This window comes from Euleptes europaea, chromosome 8, assembly GCF_029931775.1.
Source record: "Euleptes europaea isolate rEulEur1 chromosome 8, rEulEur1.hap1, whole genome shotgun sequence".
Lineage (NCBI taxonomy): Eukaryota > Metazoa > Chordata > Lepidosauria > Squamata > Sphaerodactylidae > Euleptes > Euleptes europaea.
In genome coordinates this window covers 98,127,982-98,148,468 of record NC_079319.1, presented here as the reverse complement: position 1 = coordinate 98,148,468, position 20,487 = coordinate 98,127,982, and the positions used below count along the sequence as shown (strand labels likewise).

The 20,487-nt window shown below is 44.2% G+C and overlaps 1 protein-coding gene across 1 annotated transcript in view; it reads right to left on the bottom strand.

Moving 5' to 3' along the window:
* PHLPP1 (PH domain and leucine rich repeat protein phosphatase 1) overlaps positions 1-20,487 on the bottom strand; it is a 269,392-nt gene that overhangs the window by 98,316 nt on the left and 150,589 nt on the right. Inside the window, exon 5 of the mRNA XM_056854991.1 lies at positions 12,787-12,953. Coding sequence (XP_056710969.1) covers positions 12,787-12,953 — 167 coding nt within the window. The remainder of the gene's footprint in view (positions 1-12,786; positions 12,954-20,487) is intronic.

Here is a 20,487-nt window from a genome sequence, read left to right as displayed (position 1 = left end):
TTCAGACGTGGCGATGGTGGTGGGGCACTTTTACAGCGGTGGAGTGATGATTTTCTGCATCCATGCGCTTACTTCTCTAAGAAGTTCGCACAATCTCAGCTGAACTGGCCAATCTGGGAAAAAGAAGTGGCTGCCGTCCACCATGCCCTTACGGTGTGGAGACAATTTTTTAAATTTTTTGTTTTTTCATACATTTGATACAATCAATTAACATTGCCTTTCAATCTTTTCTAATTCTCAGTTAAACTAACCTATATATAGCAATCCTCTTCCCCTACTTTGACTTCCCCTCTTCCTTCTTCTATCTCTGTCTTATCTTCGTAATCCTCTTAGCAATTATTTTCTAATTCTTTATGAAAAATCTTTATAAAACCTTCTAGTTATTAGAAAAGGGAAAAAATAAAAACAGGAAAATTAACTTAGTCTAAGTTATAACCTTTAACATTTTGCACATTAAGTTCATTTTTGCAATAAACAATCCACGCCTCCCACTCCTTAACAAATTCATCGTTATCTTTTTGATTTACTAACTCAGTCAATTTGGCCATTTCTGCTAGTTCAAACATTTTATGAATCCAATCAGTTTTGTCCGGTATTTCAGTCATTTTCCATTTAGCTGTGTAGACCATTCTCGCAGCTGTGGTGGCATAGAGTAAAAAGGTCCGTTGTGTTATAATGTAGTCTGGTATAATGCTTAACAACATCATCTCTGAAGTTTTCGAAATGCTTGTCTATTATTCCACTCAAAAGAGACCGGGTTATGATCAGAAAATGTCTTTAATAAAATATGTACCTTGTGAAGTTGGGTAAATATTGATTTATTTGCCCAAATCATATCAATCCGAGAGTGTGAGTTGTGTCTTGCGGAATAAAACGTGTATTCCTTCGCTGTTGTATTAATTGTTCTCTAGATGTCTTGTATTTTAAGGTCCTCTGCCAGTTGGAAGAAAGTTTTAGGTAAAGAACCCTCTTTATCATCTTTGGCCTTAGATTTTTTATCTATAGCACAATCTATAACTCCATTAAGGTCACCCATGAGCAGTATTTGTTCTTGTGCATATTGTTGTAAAGTCTCATGTAATCGTTGGTAAAGTTGTGCTTTGCCTTCATTTGGTGCGTAGATCCCTACCACCAACGTTTTTTGGCCTAACACTTTAAGTCTTATCATCAAAATTCTACCCTCCTCATCTTTATATACAAATTCAGGAACTAAAGAGAGATGTGCATAGATGACTAATCCTTTAGTCTTTGTATTTGCAGAGGCAATGAAAGCTTGCCCCAAAGAGTTCCTTTGAAGATATTTCTTATCTTTCCTTGCAATATGTGTTACTTGCAAACATATCAAAGAAAATCTTTGTTGTTGTAGAAATTTAAAAACCCGTCCTCTTTTCACTTTTTCATTAAATCAATTCACATTCCATGAAATAACTTTAGCCATGATGTCAGAATTAAGATTTTAAAGTCCACCTACTGCACCTTTTGAAGATTCCTCCTCGTCATCTTGGCTGGAGTCTTGGTGGTGTTCCAATGTAGATCCTAACAACTCTTTTTTATATGTCCTCATGAACTTCCCAACATCTTCTTTAGTTGTTATAGTGAATTTCACCTCCTTAAAGGTAAAAACTAGGCCTTGTGGTAACAACCACCTATATTTAATTCCACTCTTTCTCAAAGTTGATGTAAAATCCTTGAACAGTGCCCGTTTTGTCATTAGGTGTCTTGGGCTGTCTTTTAATAAAATCAGTGGGTTGCCTTCCAAAATTATTGGATCTTTATAGTGTTGTTGCATCATCATATCCTTCATCCTGACATCATAAAAAGATATCATCACATCTCTTGCTTTGGCTTTTTAAGTTTGGAGGCAAGGGCATCCTGTAAATTTGTATAAGCCAGCAACCTCTTGTCCGGGTTTGGAATGCTGATAACAGCCCTTCCAGGCCCCCCCTGGGCAAGGTACAGCTCCTTTGACTACAAGGTTGAAAGCTCTTCTTTGTCCAAACCTTATTCCATGGGCCTTCGGTTCTCCCCCGGGGAAGTAGCACCACAACACGCACGGCTCCTCTCGTTAATTTTATAAAACAAGGTTTATTTTCAAAAAGATAAAAGCAACGTTCTCCATTCAAAACAAGCAAAGAAAATAATTCCACTAACTGGTAGAGGCTGTCGAAAAAGAAGGGAAGAAAAAGCTTTTTTTCCAAGCCGAGGCAGGTGCCTTAAAAAACCTCCCCCACCAATCAAGGTTAGACACTTAATCACCCCCTGGCAAGTAACGTTCTTAAAGTCATATACCTGTTACTTCCATACAAAATTCTATTCACAGCAGTGTCCAACTCTTGGTCATTTAGGTGGAATATCCCTGCCAATTCTTTTATAAGTGATTCTCTGGTGGTACCACAGTCTTCAGGTAAATTTCGTATGCGTAGGTTAGGTTCTCTAACTTTCATATCCATCATTGCTAATTGGTCTTTCGTGGATTCCTCCTGTAACAACATTTTATCCAGTTGTTTATCATGCATTTCAATTTTTTTCTTAACTTCTTTATGCTCTTCAGTCATTTTCTTAAAGGAGGTATCCATTGCCTTCATATCTGTTTGAAGTGTTGTCATCTGGGTCTTCATCTCTTGAACTTCTTTTGTAACATTGTCCATTTTTCCAGCCAGCAGCTCAGTCTGTTGTGTCATCTGTTGTGTCATCTGTCGGGAGTACCGAGGAGAAGCTGCGTTTCGGTCAAACCAGCCTACCGGAGGTTCTCGGTGTGGAGACAATTTTTGGAGGGATCTAAAGTCCCTTTTGAAGTGTGGAGCGATCACAAGAACCTGGAAGCGCTCATGGGGCCCCGGAAACAAGTTCGTTGGCCCAAACAAGTTCGTTGGGCGGACTTCTTTGCTCAGTTCCGTATTGAAACATGTACAGGGGAAACAAAATGTCCTGGCTGATGCTCTATCCAGACTTCCCCAATTTCCAACCAAGGTTGAACGCCCCACGGAGTCCCTGTTCACTCCTGCTCAAAGGGGTTTGCTGCCCACTCTAGCAGTCCAAACCCGAGCGCAAACCCGGCTCCCACCGCAATCCCCACAAGGGGGGGCACTTCAAGCCCAACCACAACGGTCAGCCCGACCGCGCCACCCCCCTCGCTTCCTTCACCAGCTCCATCGGCGCCCAGTCACTCCGACAATCCAGCAGTCCGAACCCCCTCAGGGACGTCCCCTCCCTCCTTCTTTCTCCCTCCTTTGGGACCTTGGCCAGGAACTCGGCTACTTGAGTGGTAACTTCGAAGCTTTTGTCATCCAATAAATGGGCTGTTTACAGTAGTCATTGCAGTAGTAAATTGTGGAAGAGAGCTAATTAAGCTGCATCGAAGCTGTGTGAAAAGTGGACAGTACAAGAGAATATGGTGTATTGTGTCAGGTTCTTTGCTTTGCGTGGTATTCCCTTGTATCTACCACTAACAACAGCTGAAGGGAATATATTAAATCTGGGCAACAAAAATGCTCTATGGTGAGAGGGTATAGTTAAGTTAGAAAAATACTGGGCCATAGAGTTTATTTGATAAGAAAGGCCTAAAAAACGAGGGGAGCAGATACCTTCAGCACCGGCTTTTATTATTTGGGAATCACTGTCCCATATCCTTTTTTGGATTGTCCTAAAAATATATAATTCACTGGAATTGGACAAGGAATCAAGATCAATCCCGAGTGATCTGATCCTATTTAAGATAAGCCGAGACCATCTAGAAACAGTTGAGTCAGTATGTAAAGCTGCCAATAAACTACTTGGGGGGAGATCGAAAATGAGAGCGTAACCAGTATTTGATAGTAGTGATCCAAGCACCAGATTCTATCGTGCGCAGTCCCAGCTCAGCGCACAGAGAAAAATAGCAAACAGAGTTTGTGACGCCAAGGATGCGTCTCAAAAAAAAAAACTGCCCTGAGATGCTCCACTTCTTTATTAAAACCCTGGATCCAAACTGGGATTTCGTACAAAAGTTGCGGGATCACAGTGGTTTGGAAAATCTGTAAGGCGGCCGGAACAAAATTGTTACCCTTCTTATAGTAAAAACGAGTTATTGCAACCATCTTATTTTTTTGCCAAGGTAAGAAGGGACTGATTACGGTGTGCACTCCATTTTAAATTATAATGAAAAGAGACCCCCAAATATTTAAATGTTTTCACTTGTTCGATTTCTCTTCCCTCAATTTTCCAAACCGATTGCTTCCAAGTCTTGGTGTTATCAAAATTAATAGATAGGGAATTCCGTTTACACAGAATAGGATAAAAGAAGCTAACAAACGTTTAAGAGCCATATTTGAAAGGGATAGGACTGCTGCGTCATTCGCATATAACAGAATAAGGACTTTCTCAGAGCTTAGCTTAGGTGCATGACCATCAGTATTAGCCAAAAAAGCAGGGAGATCTGAAATAAATAAATTAAATAAGGATGGTGCCAGTACACAGCCTTGCTTTACGCCCTTTGTCACCGGGATTTTTTGAGTTAAGAGGCTCCCCTCATCAAATCTAACTTGACAGGTATTGGATGTATGGAGGTTACGTAATAAAAACAAAAGGCGTTGGTCAAGGCCCATATGGCATAGTTTCTCCCATAAAATCTGTAATAGACCAATCAAAGCCAAATCTGGTAGCATGATCCAGCGCCTGGAGTTGAAGAATCCCTTTCTTGGGCAGCTAAATGTGGTATTCTTTAAAGTTGTAGGAAACAAACAAGCAAACAAACAAAACGTATGTTACTAAAATGTTTAAAGCCCTAATAAAAAATACCTTATAAGGACCAACAAAAATAGTACAAAATCGTAAGCAAAATTTTTCCAGATTCCCCCAAACTCTTCATCAGGCTGGAGGGGAGAGTTGACATAAGCTCCTATACCTTGTATCCGGCAAATTCACTTTTTATTCCTCTAACCCAAGTAAGGTTGCCAACCTCCACGAGGGGCCTGGAGATTTCCCACAATTACAGCTAAGGTCCCCTTCCATCCCAAAACCCTTCCTTTCCCAGGCTGCACCCTCAAAATCTCCAGGAATTTTCCAACCTGGAGTTGGCAACACTAACCCCAGGGGCCCTGGTGCCTGTGAAAATGCCTCTCGCACCTATTATCATGGAATCTAGTTAGGTCTCTGCAGGTCCTCCTGGTCTCCATTTTAAAGAACTGCAAACTTGGCCTGGGCACTTTTCAAACATGCCCTAAAACAACTTTGTTTTCAGCCTGACAAAGAGGTCTGGGAACAAAAAGCACACGCACCCTCCCACCTCCGCTATTGTGCATATTTTGGGCAGTCCTCATAAAGAGGTATTACAGTACAATTTCAGGATTTTTCCATGGTCAATATAGCCACCTTATTTAATTAAAAAAACCTTAATTGTTTGTTACTTTTAAATGCAATTTGTAAAAATCAGGTTGTTTTGAAGAGTCACTTAACCGAACTAAAATGTTTTTTTTTAAATTAAAAAAACACTGACTCATCCCTTGCTTCTTGGTCCCCAGTTAGCATTTTGCCCAGGATAAACAAGCCCTGGGGTGGTGGGGGGCAAAGTAACTTTAACAATGTATGTAAGGATACAATAACCTCACATGCTCCATGAGACACGTCCCATCTCGAGTACCACTTCAGTCCAACAGATGCACAGCAAGACAGAACATATTTGAGTAAGCCAAGACATTATCCAAAAGGAGTACACAGTCCAATAACCCTGATCCCAAACAGGTTTACTTAGAATTAAGTCCAACTGAACAAAACTGAATGAGCTTTCAAGTCACTTTGCTTAGGATTAGACTGTAAGGAACTGTTTACTACAGAGCTGTACATACAAGAAGATCTAAGAAGCATCCTCACCAGTACCATTGACGGTATTTGCATTAGCAAAATAACCTGACCCTGAACAGATTGGGAGGCACAGACGGCCAAAATGTAATTGCCAATCATGCTAGGCCCCAGAGACTGAGCCTGTTTAGTTCTTTCCTTACCTGACATTGCTTCAGTGTGTATTAAAGGTAGACCTACGTGACAACGGGCCTATCTGGCAGTGGAAGTTTACAGGGAAGGAAGAAAGAACCAGCTCCCGAAGCGAAGGGGGCCCAGGGTTGCCAGGTCCCTCTTTGCCACTGGCGGAAGGTTTTTGTGGCAGAGCCTGAGGAAGGTGAGGTTTGGGGAGGGGAGAGACTTTAATGCCATAGAGTCCAATTGCCAAAGCGGCCATTTTCTCCAGGTGAACTCATGTCTATCGGCTGGAGATCAGTGGTAAAAGCAGGAGATCTCCAGCTAGTACCTGGAGGTTGGCAACCCTAGAAGGGCCTAAGGAGGAAGTTAAGACATGTAAGCAGAGACTGGGAAACTTGCCTTCAATATGCACCATGCGGCTGTTGGGACCAAGGAGGATATTCAGCAGGTATATCTTCAGAGATGAACAGCAGACTAAAATTGTGCGCTCCCAGTTTAACCTGTTGTGTACTTTTTCCTCATTCAACTGCCCTGTCTTCAATAAGCAACTTACTGTAGTGGGGGCAAGGAACGGTGTTTGGTTAAGGTGTGGGAACGGAAGTGAACTGGTCAACTATGCAGAGGGAGCATACAATACATGAGGCAGGAGAGACCCCATTAATACACACACACACACACAAAACTAAATGCAGCCACTGAGAGGAACCTGATCCAGATCGGGGCCACTTTCCTCATGGCCCCAATCTGGATTCCTCTCATCAGTTAACAGTTAAGTCACACTTTTGATTCTTCTTTTATGCACTCTGACAGGCTCCATCTTCCGAAAAGGATATGATGGAACTTCAAGTGATTTCAGCAGAGTATTTTCAAGTGAGTATACTTTAACCGTCAAATCACACATTCCAGGATAGCTACTGGATTTTGTGTGACCTTACAAGAGAGAAAGTAGGTACAAAATTACATACATAGCCAATTCTTTTTTCAGTGATACAGTGAACTTCTGAGGAAAACTACTTTTTTCACATATAGCTGCCAGTATTTTTAGCAGGTGACTTTACTGCCACTTAAAAGAAGTTTCTGACTGCAAAAAAACGAAAAGAAAAAAGCTCTCTCAGCACTGCATAGTGTTCTGATCCTTTCAGAACAACAATTATTACTCCCTGTAACTGCAAACTTCATTGTCCTTTCTTTATCAGTAGAGCAGAAAAATGGTGCCAGCCACAAACAAGGTACGTGTTTCTGCCCACCCAGAGGACTCCCTGGATATGCAGAAATATTTATTGGTAAAAAAAAAAAAAAAGGAAAAGCCCAAGCATCAACCTGACGAGGACAGCACACTCCCTCCCAAACACATTTTTCAGTCTGAAGAAGAGAAGAACAAGAGTTGGTTTTTAAACTTCGCTTTTTTCACCTTTAAGGAGTCTCAAAGTGGCTTACAATCACCTTTCCTTTATCTCCCCACAACAGGCACCTTGTGAGGTAGGTGGGGCTGAGAGTTCAGAGAGAACTGTGACCCGCCCAAGGTCACCCAGCAGGCTTCATGTGGAGGAGTGGAGAAACCAACCCGCTTCTCCAGATTAGAGTCCGCTGCTCTTAACCACTAAGGGAAAGCGGAGCCTTTAACAATTTATAGTGTGATGGAATAGAGGATAAAATGAAAAAGGTAAAGGTAGTCCCCTGCGCAAGCACTGGGTCATTACTGACCCATGAGGTGACATCACATCCCAGTGTTTACTAGGCAGACTTTGTTTACAGGGTGGTTTGCCAGTGCCTGCCCCAGTCATCTACACTTTACCCCCAGCAAGCTGGGTAAAATTAGGGTTTGAGAAAATGTGCCATTAAGGAGTATCTTCCAGCCCCTATTTCCCTTTCAAACTGACACACACAAAACAACACGATAAATACAAACCAGTGCCCCTTCCCTCCCAAAGTTAAGCCTAATTATGGACACACACCTGTTCAGCCTGGCCTTCAGCTCCTTGGCTTCCCTTGGCTGACTCCCTATCGCTGACTGTAAACTGAGGGACAGGAACCAACGGCCACACCATCAAAGATGACACAGAAGTAATATCAATATGGATACTGCTTATTCCCCAAAGCCACCATCCCAACAATGCTGCAATGCTGACCGAGATCTTTGAACAGCAAAAACAAACACTTAAATTGAGTAAAACAGCGGAACTGTATGTACTCTGAGCCTGCCGGCTGAGGAGCCGTGCCGTGAATCCTGGCTGCCTGCAGTGGGGGTGGGGGTGGGGAGAGCTATGGACAGAGTAACAACGGCATCAATTCCAAAGTTATGGCAACATTAGGGTCAAATGAATGAGAAAAGAAAATCAAAAAATGAATAGGCTGCCATTTCCTGTTGGCTTGAAGAGGAATGCTATTATTAATAGGAACCATAACAAACAGGTTATCTGATTTTTTAAAAAAAATTCTCATCCTATTTAGTCTGGCCAAAGAAATATAGGGCTGCCAAAACACAGAGTCTTTGGAAATTATTCGAGGAGTGACTAAACACTTGCTGCAAAGTCAAGGTATTCTATTTGCTTCTTTAAAGCAACAATAATTTATCCTCCTCCCCTAATTCTGATGGTCACCTGTATCAAAGAATCCTCCTGTCTCTTGAGAATTTTCTGACTGTGTCCCATTTTCACAGCAATTAAGATCTCCCACTCATTTCTACAGAATCGTTCTACAAGATCCACAGTGCCCCACACATGAAACCACCATAATGGTGGTGGACAGTTTAGTGTGCTATGGTATCTACAGAAGTCACCCCATACACATTACGTAACATGCATGAGGCAGATGCAATTGGTCACTTTGGAGACCAAGGTGAGAAGGATATTAGCTGCACTAAGAGCTATGGGCCCATTTTACCAGAAGGAGATTTTTTAATCAAGTATTATCCAAACGTTTAAAGCTGAACTTGTCTAGGTAGGCTGGTTAATCTGTAAATAACACCCCTTCACCTTTCCCACAGCTGCCTGATGACTGGTGCTATTCACCCCTTGTATCAGAGCATTACAACAAATCACACCCCGGGGGTTAAGATGCACACACTGCATTTGCACACACTAACGGCTCAGAGCAAAATCTTCCACTGACTAAGGCCACACGTGTTTGGAGTCAGCATTCACCCCAATCCACTCCATCCCGATATCTCGGTATGGGTTAGCTGTCAACCACTTGCGGCACAGGTTGCTGCTATGTGTTCGGCTAGTACTGACATAAGGATTATTCTTTTGCTATGCTTACCTAGAGATAACGCCACAGGAATATAATGTACTGCACACACAGCAACAAAAGCCTAATTGCTTTCCTTTCAAAGCAGACAAATAGCCACAGATGAGCGATCAAACTAGGAGTGCATCCAAATTGCAAGCATTCGCACGATAGACAATACAACTTTTGTACTCTTGACAAGGAGAGTCTAAAGATAAGAAAAGGGATTGGGCAGACAAGAGAGGCATTTTACTAATGTAAATAAAGTGAACCTACTCAGCCTGGGTCATTTTATGATTCAGCTTGGAAGCAGAGTAGGTTTTTTTGTTTTAGTTTTCTTTTTTTACACAAAAAGGAAGCCACTCTGTTTGAATATCAGGCAAACACAGTTCAAGAAAAAGCTTTAAAGTATGAAATGTATATGGGTACTACCAAGATGAACACTCTGTTTTGGAAGGTCGGATGATAAATGCCCAGTAGAGCCCTGAGAGCCGGAGATGAAGACTTAACAGCCACATTCTGAATTGATTTCCTGTCTCAGTCTGGGCTAAGAAGTGAGAGTCAGCTCCTGAAATGGCAAAGGAGGACTTGTGCTTTTACTTTAGTGCAATGCAAAAACCACTCAGGTCTTGCAGTATATCGTGCAATGGGTTTTTATCAACTGCAGATTAAGACAACAGTATCAGAAGGTAACAATTCATTCATACATCAAACAGACCCATCCAAATTTTCTACCAATCCAGGTACTGCATGATTTCCTGACAAGAACAGCTGTATGATACGTTAGTTTGTGTTTTTTTAAAAGTGTGTGCACGTCACTGTTTTCAAACTGTAACATGTAAAACAGGGGCCTCAGAATTATCTCCAAAATCTGCAAATGTCATGAGGTACCTAGCACTCATGACCTGTCTGAAGAGTCTTACCCCCCCCCCCCGCCCCTCAGGAATAATATCCTGCTGTTGCTGCTTCTGCTTTATTTATTTTTTAATCTTCTGCATATTATGTGTGGCTTTAGCAAAGTGCAAATGTACAGATTCCAACAACCCCATTTTTCAGATGGAAAAACAGAGTCTGAGAAATGGTTGTCCAAGAGAAGTTAATAGCAGAGGTGGGACCTACTGCTAATCCAAGAGCAACTCTGTCAAGTGGACCCTCCTCCCAGCACTATATCTGAGCTCTGCTGGATAATCCAACAAAACATTTCCTGGCCCAAATCAAGGTGTAAAAGATTTTTTAAAACTTCCTGTATACACAGTATGCAAGCCTGTATACACAGTATACAGAGTATTAAGGCTTCTCTTGTTGGAAAGCCTTCCAGCCTTCAGTTGTGAAGTGGAGAGCAACATGCTGAACACTTATTAACCGTTCCTCCACAGCCTCCCAACTTAAACACTGGGGTTTCCTGGAACCAAAGCAACAGCAACTATCAAGCACGAGTTGGTTTTTATACCCCACTTTTCGCTACCTTAAGGAGTCCCAAAACGGATTACAATCACAGTTCCTTCCCTTCCCCACAACAGACACCTTGTGAGGTAGGCGGGGCTGAGAAAGTTTCGAAAGAACTGCGACTGGCCCATGGTCACCCAGCAGGCTTCATGTGGCAGAGCATGATATCAAACCCAGTTCTCCAGATTAGAGTCCGCTGCTCACGCTGGCTCTCTTGCAATTCCTAGCACCCACCCTGGGCCCCAGGGTACTCCTGGTTTTCAGGAAAATGGCTCTGACAATCAACTACAGTGGCTGACCATCACGGGAACTGCTTAGAGCTTGGCCCCCAACTGCTCCATTTATAAAGAGATCCCCAGGCTTGTATAAGAGAATGTGGAAGCAACCACTGCATAGCCTGAGTCCTGAAGAGAGAATGAAACTGGCTCTCTCTCCTGACCACGTTCACATTGGAAAAATACTGTAAATATCAGCTGAAGAGGTTGTTTAATACACATCACATTGATATAGTACAATGTTCGGTACATACAGGTCAACACCATTCCTCACCAAAGGAAAGGGTTAGGTTTTTAAAAAAAACAACAACAGATAACCAGTCACCGCATTAACTGGCACCTGATAACCACGGAATGACAAGATAGGGCCGTTGTTCCCGAGTATCTGTATTGAAAACGGATAGTTCTGAGAATCACTCACAATTGTACTGAGACCTCTCTAGGCAATTCTTTAACAAGAGCCAAAACTGTATACCCGTATCTGTATAGGAGGTCCTCTAAACACATCCTGTACCGAGATTTGGTCTGGGTTGTTTCTTGCACGACACTTCCGACATAGGTATTTATGCTTCCCTGGGGGTGGGGTCAGTGGGGGGTCTCTGTTTCGCATGCTCTTCTGTACCCACAGATCAGCTCTCAGAATACTAGATTCCAAAACACTACTTCTAAGGCATCAGCGGTTGCCTTATTATGCTGTGCCTTCATAAATTAAATCTGACCAGTTATTAAAATATGGTTTCATTACATAGGTATGTCGTAATTTTGCCTCCATGACTCATCCGACCCAAGCAACATTACACAAATTTGTTCCCCTATATTCTCTCTACACTACACTTGATCTCATTATCTACATCTCTCTAATGCATCAGACTCCCTCTCTTGATCCCAGAAGAAGAATTGGTTTCTATACCTCGCTTTTCTCTCTCTCTCTCTCTCTCTCTCTGTGTGTGTGTGTGTGTGTGTAAAGTGCCGTCAAGTCGCAGCCGACGTATGGTGACCCCTTTTGGGGTTTTCATGGCAAGAGACTAGCAGAGGTGGTTTGCCAGTGCCTTCCTCTGCACAGCAACCCTGGTATTTTGTCTCAAAATGGCTTACAAGCACAATCCTTTCCCCTCCCCAGAACAGGCACCTTGTGAGGCGGTGGGGCTGAAAGAGTTCTGAGAGAACTGCAACTGGCCCAAGGTCACCCAGCAGGCTGCCTGTGGAGGAGTGGGGAATCAAACCCTGTTCTCCAGATTAGAGTCCGCCACTCTTAACCACGCTGGCTTTCAGCCAAATGCATATAATGCAGTTGCCCCCACCCAGTAAGGCAGGAGCAGGCAACTTTTGGTTTGTGGGGCAGATGTTGTACAGAGACTATTTCTGGCCCCTGGGAAGAGCGTGAACATACAGTTGGAAGTTCAGGTTTATAAACTGCTCAACTGGCCTGTGGCAAGTAAGAATTGCCTCCAGGAAACCAAGCAGGGCCAAACAGGCCTTGTAAATTGCGGGGGGGGGGGGCTCTTTTCTTCCTTGATGTGCCCAAAAGTTATGCGCAGGCGCACAAAAAATTTAGTGAGCTAGCAAACCAACATCTTATTTATTTATTTGCTAGAATGAGAAAACCAAATACACCCTGGAGGATTTTGTTCTTTCTCGCCTCCGCCCAGTGCTTGGCAGGGCACCCCGCTCTTAAACAATTGTGGCCACTGTCAAATATGGTTGCACTGATGCACCTTTCCCCATGACGTCGTCACAGTAAAGTGTGTCTGGCTCTTGGAAGAAACAGCGAGCCCCCGGCCCCGCTGAAGCCTTGGTGAAAGACTGAAAGGAAAACAGTTGGAATCTTTCGAATATAAGCAAAAGAAAAATGGAACAAAACAAAGCAATCATAACTTTGGCTCACCTCTGTAGCTCACTAAGACCTCTGATCTTTGACGAACCAGGATTCAACCTCAGGAAGTTTTGCTTCAGATTGAGATGCGTGAGGTCCTGGCTATAGAACAGGTTGGCAGGCAGATTTTCCAGGCTGCAGCACGAGAGATCCACTGAGCTTATTCGCTGTGATGCGATCTAGAAGCATCAGAAACATTTGTGTTAAAAACCAGGAAAACAAGGGCACTGGTGCTCTTGCTTGGCATTAGGATGCCAGCCTCCCCCCGCCCCCTACACACACGTTCTTCTACTGAGTTCCACTAAAAGCAAGGCCGCAGTAGGCCCTACAAAACACTACAGGCTATTTGGAAGGTCAGGTGAACAGCTCAGCTTGACAATGCATCTCTTAGATCTTTCACCCTTTGAGTGGCCAGTCTGCTTATGTGGTGGCAAGAAACAGATATACCCAAGGGAGAGAGGATTCAGCCCCCTTTTACAGGATGCTGGACGCGAGTTTCTTACCTAAGCTTTCCTCCACTGTTAGACAAGTGGAAGAATCTGCAGGGGGGACCTAGCATTCCCCTCCCCCCTCCTCCAGTGTTTCCTTCCCTGAAAGTCCTCTCAGCTTCTCCCCTTTTCCTGCTTCCTGCCCTCCCACCAGCCAACCCTCCTCCGTCTGACCCTTCCCGTCATCAGCTTTATCGCCTTCACTGCCCCCGGCAGCCTCTCCCTGGGTGAACCCTGCATGGTCCCAGCTGCTGTGCCGTGCCCAGGTATGTGGTACTGACCGCTGCCCTGGGCCCAGCTGCACGTCGACAGCCACTGGACCAGACCCAGTTACATCGTGGGGAACCCTCAAGGACTTGTGGGGGGTGCCTCACTTCCCCCATACCCCCCTCCCCAGATTATTTCTTATTTCTCCTCCTGTCCACCACCATATTCTCACTTTTCCATGCTTCCTTTTCTCCTTCCTTCTCACCCACCAACTGTTTATCTGCCCCATCTTCAGTTAGCCCCACCTTTCTCCGCAACTGGTAACCAAAGCACCTTATAGCATTCTCCTCTCCTCCATTTTATCCTCACAACAATCCTGTGAGGAAGGTAACGCTGAGAATGGGTAACTGCCCCAAGGTCACCCAGTGAGCTTCCATGGTAGAATGGGGATTCAAACCTGGGTCTGCCAGATCCTAGTCTGAACTCTAACCACTACACCACAATGGATCTTGTTGAATGGCTGCTGTTGAATAGCAAACAGCTGGACCTGGGTGAATCATGGAAATCAGGTAGGTAGCAAGTCACTCAGTCCTCCCTCAAAGGCCAAAACATTCTTGGAAAGGGCCCTGCCCTCTCCCCCTACCTGTTACTGATAGAAACCAGGGCTGGAAGCCTGACAGTACTGTTGTTGTTGCCTAGCAACAGCCACTGAGAGCATTCGTTTCTTAAAGTTACAGGCACTGCTTCTATTGTTTTGGATTTTTTAAACCCTCTCAGTGTATTTTTTTTAAGATTTCAGAGGGTTTTTTGTTTTGTTTTTTGCAAACCAGGGGCTTTTCTCAGGTTTACTGAAAGACCTGTCTTGTCTGTTCATGGGGTCAGTTTCTGCATTTAAGTATCCACAGATGGGGGCCATGTTGCAAATTAGACATAGTGACTGATAAACTTCATCCTCACCTCAGAGCAGACAAACTACTAATAGATCGCTGAGAACAAGGACTCTGTTGCTACATTCACACACACTGCTGGATACTACTACAATGTTGCAATCATTCTGCTTTTTCTTGTGTGGACAAGACAACCCATTCACAAATGGCTGGTATATCGCAATATCCCAACCATGCCTGGATGTAGCATATATGGAGCCTCTCTCACAACACTCAGCCAAAGGTAAAAGGCCATTTGCCAAGATGTAGAACTGAGGAAACACAACCACACTGTCATCTATAGCATCCACCTGTTGACAAAAGGTATTCCACCACGTCTTCATCCAATTAGAAATCCAAGGAAGTGGGAAAATAAATTTGTACACCCTAGAAGAAAGGTGAGTCATGCCAGGATCTGAAGGTACTATTATAATTATCATTTATTTATTAAAAATATACCCCATCCTCCAGGGGGAGGACAGGGTACAACATAAACAAACAAACACAGAGATCAATCTGCGAGTATCTCAGGGCAGTTTACAGCATGAAATACAAACATCAATCCATTGACACATACAATGTGTTTGTCTCCCAGCACACATCAGGAAAGCTGAAATCACCCATAACTACAAGGTCATATTGCTTGGATACCCTGTCAATCTGCTCAAGGAGGGCAGCGTCCACCTCCTCACCCTGGGTCAGGAGGTCTGTAGCAGGCTCCAACCACAACGTCTGTCCTTCCTTCCCTTATCCTCACCCAGATACTTCCCACTGGGCTGTTACCCGCGTCCTCCAGTATTTATTGGCAAGCAAACCCTCTCCTCACATACAGCGCCACTCCGCCACCTTTTCGGTAGCAGTGTGTGTGAATGAGATCTTGGGGTATGGGTGGACCGTAAAGTTAAATATGAGCAGCCAATGTGACGCATCAACAAAAAAAAAGCTACTGCAGTCTTGGTCTGCGTCAACAGAGGCATAACATCCAAGTCACAAGATGTCATAGTTCCGCTGTACACAGCATTGGTCAGGCCGCACCTGGAGTACTGTGTGCAGTTCTGGAGGCCTCACTTCAAAAAGGATGTGGACAGAATGGAGCGGGTGCAGGAGAGCGACAAGGATGATTGGGGGGCCTGGAGACCAAGCCCTATGAAGAAAGGCTGAGGGAGTTGGGAATGCTTAGTCTAAAGAAGAGGAGAATGAGGGGGGACATGATTGCTCTCTTTAAGTATTTGAAGGGCTCTCACTTAGAGGAGGGCAGGGAGTTGTTCCTGTTGGCAGCAGAGGATAGGACTCGCAATAATTGGTTTAAATTGCAGCTGGATATTAGGAATTATTTTTTTACAGTAAGAATTGTTTGACAGTGGAATCGGCTGCCTAGGGAGGTGGTGAGTTCCCCCTCCCTGGCAGTCTTTAAGCAGAGGCTGGACAAGCACTTGTCAGGGATGCTTGTGGGCTTCCTAGAGGCACCTGGTTGGCCACTGTGTGAACAGACTGCTGGACTTGATGGGCCTGGGTTTGATCCAGGAGGGCCTTTCTTATGTTCTTATGTTCTCTAGGCTGATCCTGCATTAAGTAGGGGGTTGGACTAGATGTCCTGTATGGCCCCTTCTGATTCATATGATTCTATGCATTCCCCCCCTGCAGGAAGGACTATGCCATACCTTTACATTTTAATCTTCTCCATGATAAAAAAGAATCAGTTTTCAGGCAGAGTTGGACTTTAATCATAGGGTCCCTTTGACTGTCCATGAACCAGGTGTGGGCATCTGAATTTGGCATTTGATGTTAGGTAACAGAAGGAATTTTGCAGAGCCCATAAAATTTATTTTACAGCTCATCTTAACTCAGGTGATTAACATTTCTAAATGGAAAATTTTATCTGTCCACAAAAGGATTTTTTGGGGGGCTTTTTTGCAAACATCAAGAGAGTAAAGCAGAAAGCTTCACTCATGCATTAGGAATATAAAATATTGAAAAACGATACCCTTGGGGTAAAGAAATCTAAGCTAACAGACACCACCACTGGAACAGAAATGTAGGTAAGCCAATGCTGGGTCGTGAAAGACATGCTTGAAGGAGGAATGGCAAGAGGAGAAATGGGTAACATTTCCTTTGCATGTGAGACAATGGACTTACGTTTCTTGGACTGGTTCATGTTACAACATGGGTAAATCCATTCTCTGTGCAGAGTACAAACAACAGTCCAGAAAAGAAAAGTCTACTTTGGGAAGGCTGGCTAGCTTGCACAGAAGCAGTGTTACTAAATGGAAAGAACTGAAAAGCAGAAAGCTAGGTTATCATGTTGTCCGATCACTGCCTCCAAAAGGTTACAGATCATTTTTGCGATTCATTCCAGCGCCAAAAAAGCCATGCTACACACTGGACATTTTTACTGATGTGGGTGGCGGAAACCTCAATAAAGAATACAATCAAACCCAGCATCTAAATTGGACAGAAATAAAAAGGAAATATAACGCTTATGGCTTGTAAGTAATTCCTAGAGACAGTGGACGAGAGTTCATGGCTTCAGAAATTTTAATAGTTCAAAAGCTAGCAGTGACCAAAGCTGGTTTTTGATGGAGCTGTGATCTGAGTGATTAAAAAACCACCACCCAGAATGCCTAAACTACAGAAGGCAGATATATCATTATTATTATATTAGCAACATTTAGCACTCACATAGAACATTCAAATTCTTCCTAAACATTATCAGCAATCATTATATCATTCCTGCAAAGTAGGCCAGAGTTGGTAGTCCCATGTTTTAGAAGGAAGACTGAGGGATAATAGATCTGAAGCAGCAAATTCCTTGCTTTCAGCTATTATATTACACCACAGTAGTTTTTAAGTCTTGGGACAGAATGTTATTGCCACACCTGTTGTGAATATTGTTCAACTGAAGATCAATAAAATTCATAAGATCATCCCATGTTGCTTAGAGGCACTGGCAATGTGCACTTTCTGTAACTTTTGGGGCAGACCTTCTTGGAGCGGGGCCCTCAAAACAAGACTTGCACGCAACATTTAGAAGGGAGCAACTGAAGAATCTATTTAGACCTTCTTGAAGATTCAAGATGGGCCGGAAACATAGACTCTTCATTATTACACCAACCGGGGGTGGGGGTGGGGGGAGACTTGGTACTGGACAGAACACAGAAAGGATTGTACACTGGCAGCTATGAGGGTTTTCACCAGGTCCACCACCCAAACAGGGAATTCTTAGCACATCGTTTTCACACGTTTAAATAAATTAAACCTGCTTAAAATTTTGCAGGAACAAAGCAATTATTTTGAAGGAGAAACAAAGAATACTGCCTTGGTTTTCAGATGATGCCGGCCAGTGGCACAGGCACCATCTTAAGACACCCTTCCCTCGTGTGAATATGAAAGGGGAATGGTCTCTTCCACGATGGCACTTTCCACCAGCAGTTCTCGGGAACTAGTTGTATTTCTTATGGGGCACACTCTTTAGTCAGTCAAAAGGTTTGCAACAGACCAAGGATAGGTAACCACCAGCACATATGCTGACCCTGGCATGCCAGACCCCTTTGCTTGGCACACACAGCCACATCTCTGCCCAAGCAACAGAGACACCGGCAGCATTGCTGAGACCCATGCTGAGCTAGACGGCAACCTGCACACTCACCAGCAAAACCCAAGAGAAATCCCTGAGGATACTGGCTGCACAGTTGGGGCTGGGCATGCCCCACGTGTGTCTGGCCGAATGCAGCCCTTGAGCCCTCACCTCTCCTCTATTTTGTTTCCTGGATTACCAACATCTTCACAAGTAAACTCTGTATTTTTTTCTGTCACTTGGGCCAAAAAGGTTACTTATACCTATGATAGGTTAGTGTTGAGAATGTTCAGTCTGGAGAAGAGGAGGTTGAGTGGGGACATGATTGCTCTCCTTAAGTATTTGAAGGGCTGTCACTTAGAGGAGGGCAGGGAGCTGTTCCTGTTGGCAGGAGAGGACTTGCAATAATGGGTATAAATTATGGGTGAAAAGGTACTGGCTAGACATTAGGAAAATATTTTTTACAGTGAGAGTAGTTCAGCAGTGGAATCAGCTGCCTAGATAGGTGCTGAGCTCCCCCTCCCTGGCAGTCTTCAAGCAGCAGCTGGACAAATACTTGTCAGGGATGCTCCAGGCTGACCCTACTCAGAGCAGTGGGGATGGACTAGATGGCCTGTATGGCCCCTTCCAACTCTATGATTCTATGACTACAGCCCTAGTTTATGGAATTCTTCTCCCTAAGTGACCACTTCGGGTAAAGGAAGGTTCCGCCATACCCAAGGGGGTACAACACTGTCAATCACACAGGCTCCATGGAGGTGACATTTCTAATGCCACCTTTGATTTACCCTTTTAAGTATAAACAAGAAAAACAGAGTTTCACTTACCTGTAACTGTTGTTCATCTGGTGGTCTTCTATGCAGGCACACATTGGGACTGCGCATGTGCAGGCCAGCCACGGATAAAATTTGTAAGTTTCTACAAAATCGAAAGTGAAAGAGCTCCCCCTCCCCTCGGGTCATGTAGCCTTCCCGCCCAAACGGCCACATGACCAAGGGGGAGGGCGTGCTCTTTCCTCCAGTTCTCCAACCTGCCGCCATGGAGCCACTCCAGGGGAAAGGAGAAGGTCCCACAGTGGGGAAGGAGGGAGGGATGTGTGCCTGCATAGAAGACCACCAGATCAACAGCAGTTACAGGTAAGTGAAACTCTGTTTTTCATCTGCGTTTTTCATTCTATGCAGTCCCACATTGGGAGAGTAGCAAACTCGCCTACCAGGATGGTGGGTGTGGGACTTTCACCGAAATAAAGACTGCAAAACGGCACGTCCCACTGCTGCCTCTCTGGCGGAATCCACGTCGATAGCGTAATGTTTCATGAACGTGGAGAGTGTCGACCAGGTGGCAGCTCTACAGATGTCCTTAAGATCGATTCTGGAAGAAAATGCGATGGATGCCGCATACGCTCTGGTCGAATGAGCCTTAATCATGGAAGGACACTCCGTATGGGCGAGGTCGTAGGCCAACTTGATAGCCAAAGTGATCCACCTAGAAAGGGTCTGCGGGAACGCCCGATGGCCTTTACGGTGGCCACCAAAACAGATTGTCATCCAATCTGAAACTTGTTCTTTTTATGTAAAAAAGGAGTGCCCTCCGCACATCCAGGGAATGCAACGCTTTATCCTTTCCTTTCCTTTTATCCCTTAGAAGCTCCTTGATCAATTGATCTTGAGCAGCATAACAACGCTTTATCAGCATTAGAGGATGGGTTTGGAAAAAAAAACGGGTAGGACAATGTCCTGTGCCAGGTGAAAAGATGAGACCACTTTAGGCAAAAAGAAAATTTTGGGCTTTAACACCACTCTATCCGAGTGAAATTGAGTGAACGGTGGTGAGTGGCAAAGAGCCGACAGGTCGCTAACTCTTCTAGCCGAAGTAATGGTGACCAAGAAGGCTGTTTTAAATGAGAGCAAGGAGACCTCACAGGTGGCCAAGGGTTCAAAGGGAGGTCTCATGAGTTGAGATAACACCAGAGAAAAACTCCATTGTGGAACCGGGGGGACCACGGGTGGATACAAGTTCATAAGGCCCTTCAGGAATCTCTTTGAAAGCGGATGCGAAAACACCGAGAATGAGTCAATGTCCACGTGAAATGCCAAAATTGCGGCAAAATGAACTTTAATAGAATTAGATAGTCCAGCATCTTTGAGAGAAAGCAAATAATCAAAAACAGACGACAGGGGACATTTAACTGGAGAAAGAGCTTTACCAGTGGCCCACAGGGAAAACCTTTTCCACTTAGCGTCTTAAGAACGACAAGTCGACGATTTGAGGGAATGCAGCAAAACCCTAGCTACTCTGTCAGACCACTGACCTAAGCACGTATTCTCCATGCTGCTAGCTGGATGTTGAAATGGGCATGATAAGAGTCCTTGGGAAGGAGGATGTATTCCCCGTGAGCTAGAGACATTAGTACTGCAAACCATGACCTCCAGGGCCAGAAGGGGTCACAATGATGGAATTGGTCTTGTCCCGTTTCACTTTGGCCAGTACCTCATTGAGGAGAGGGAAGGGTGGAAAC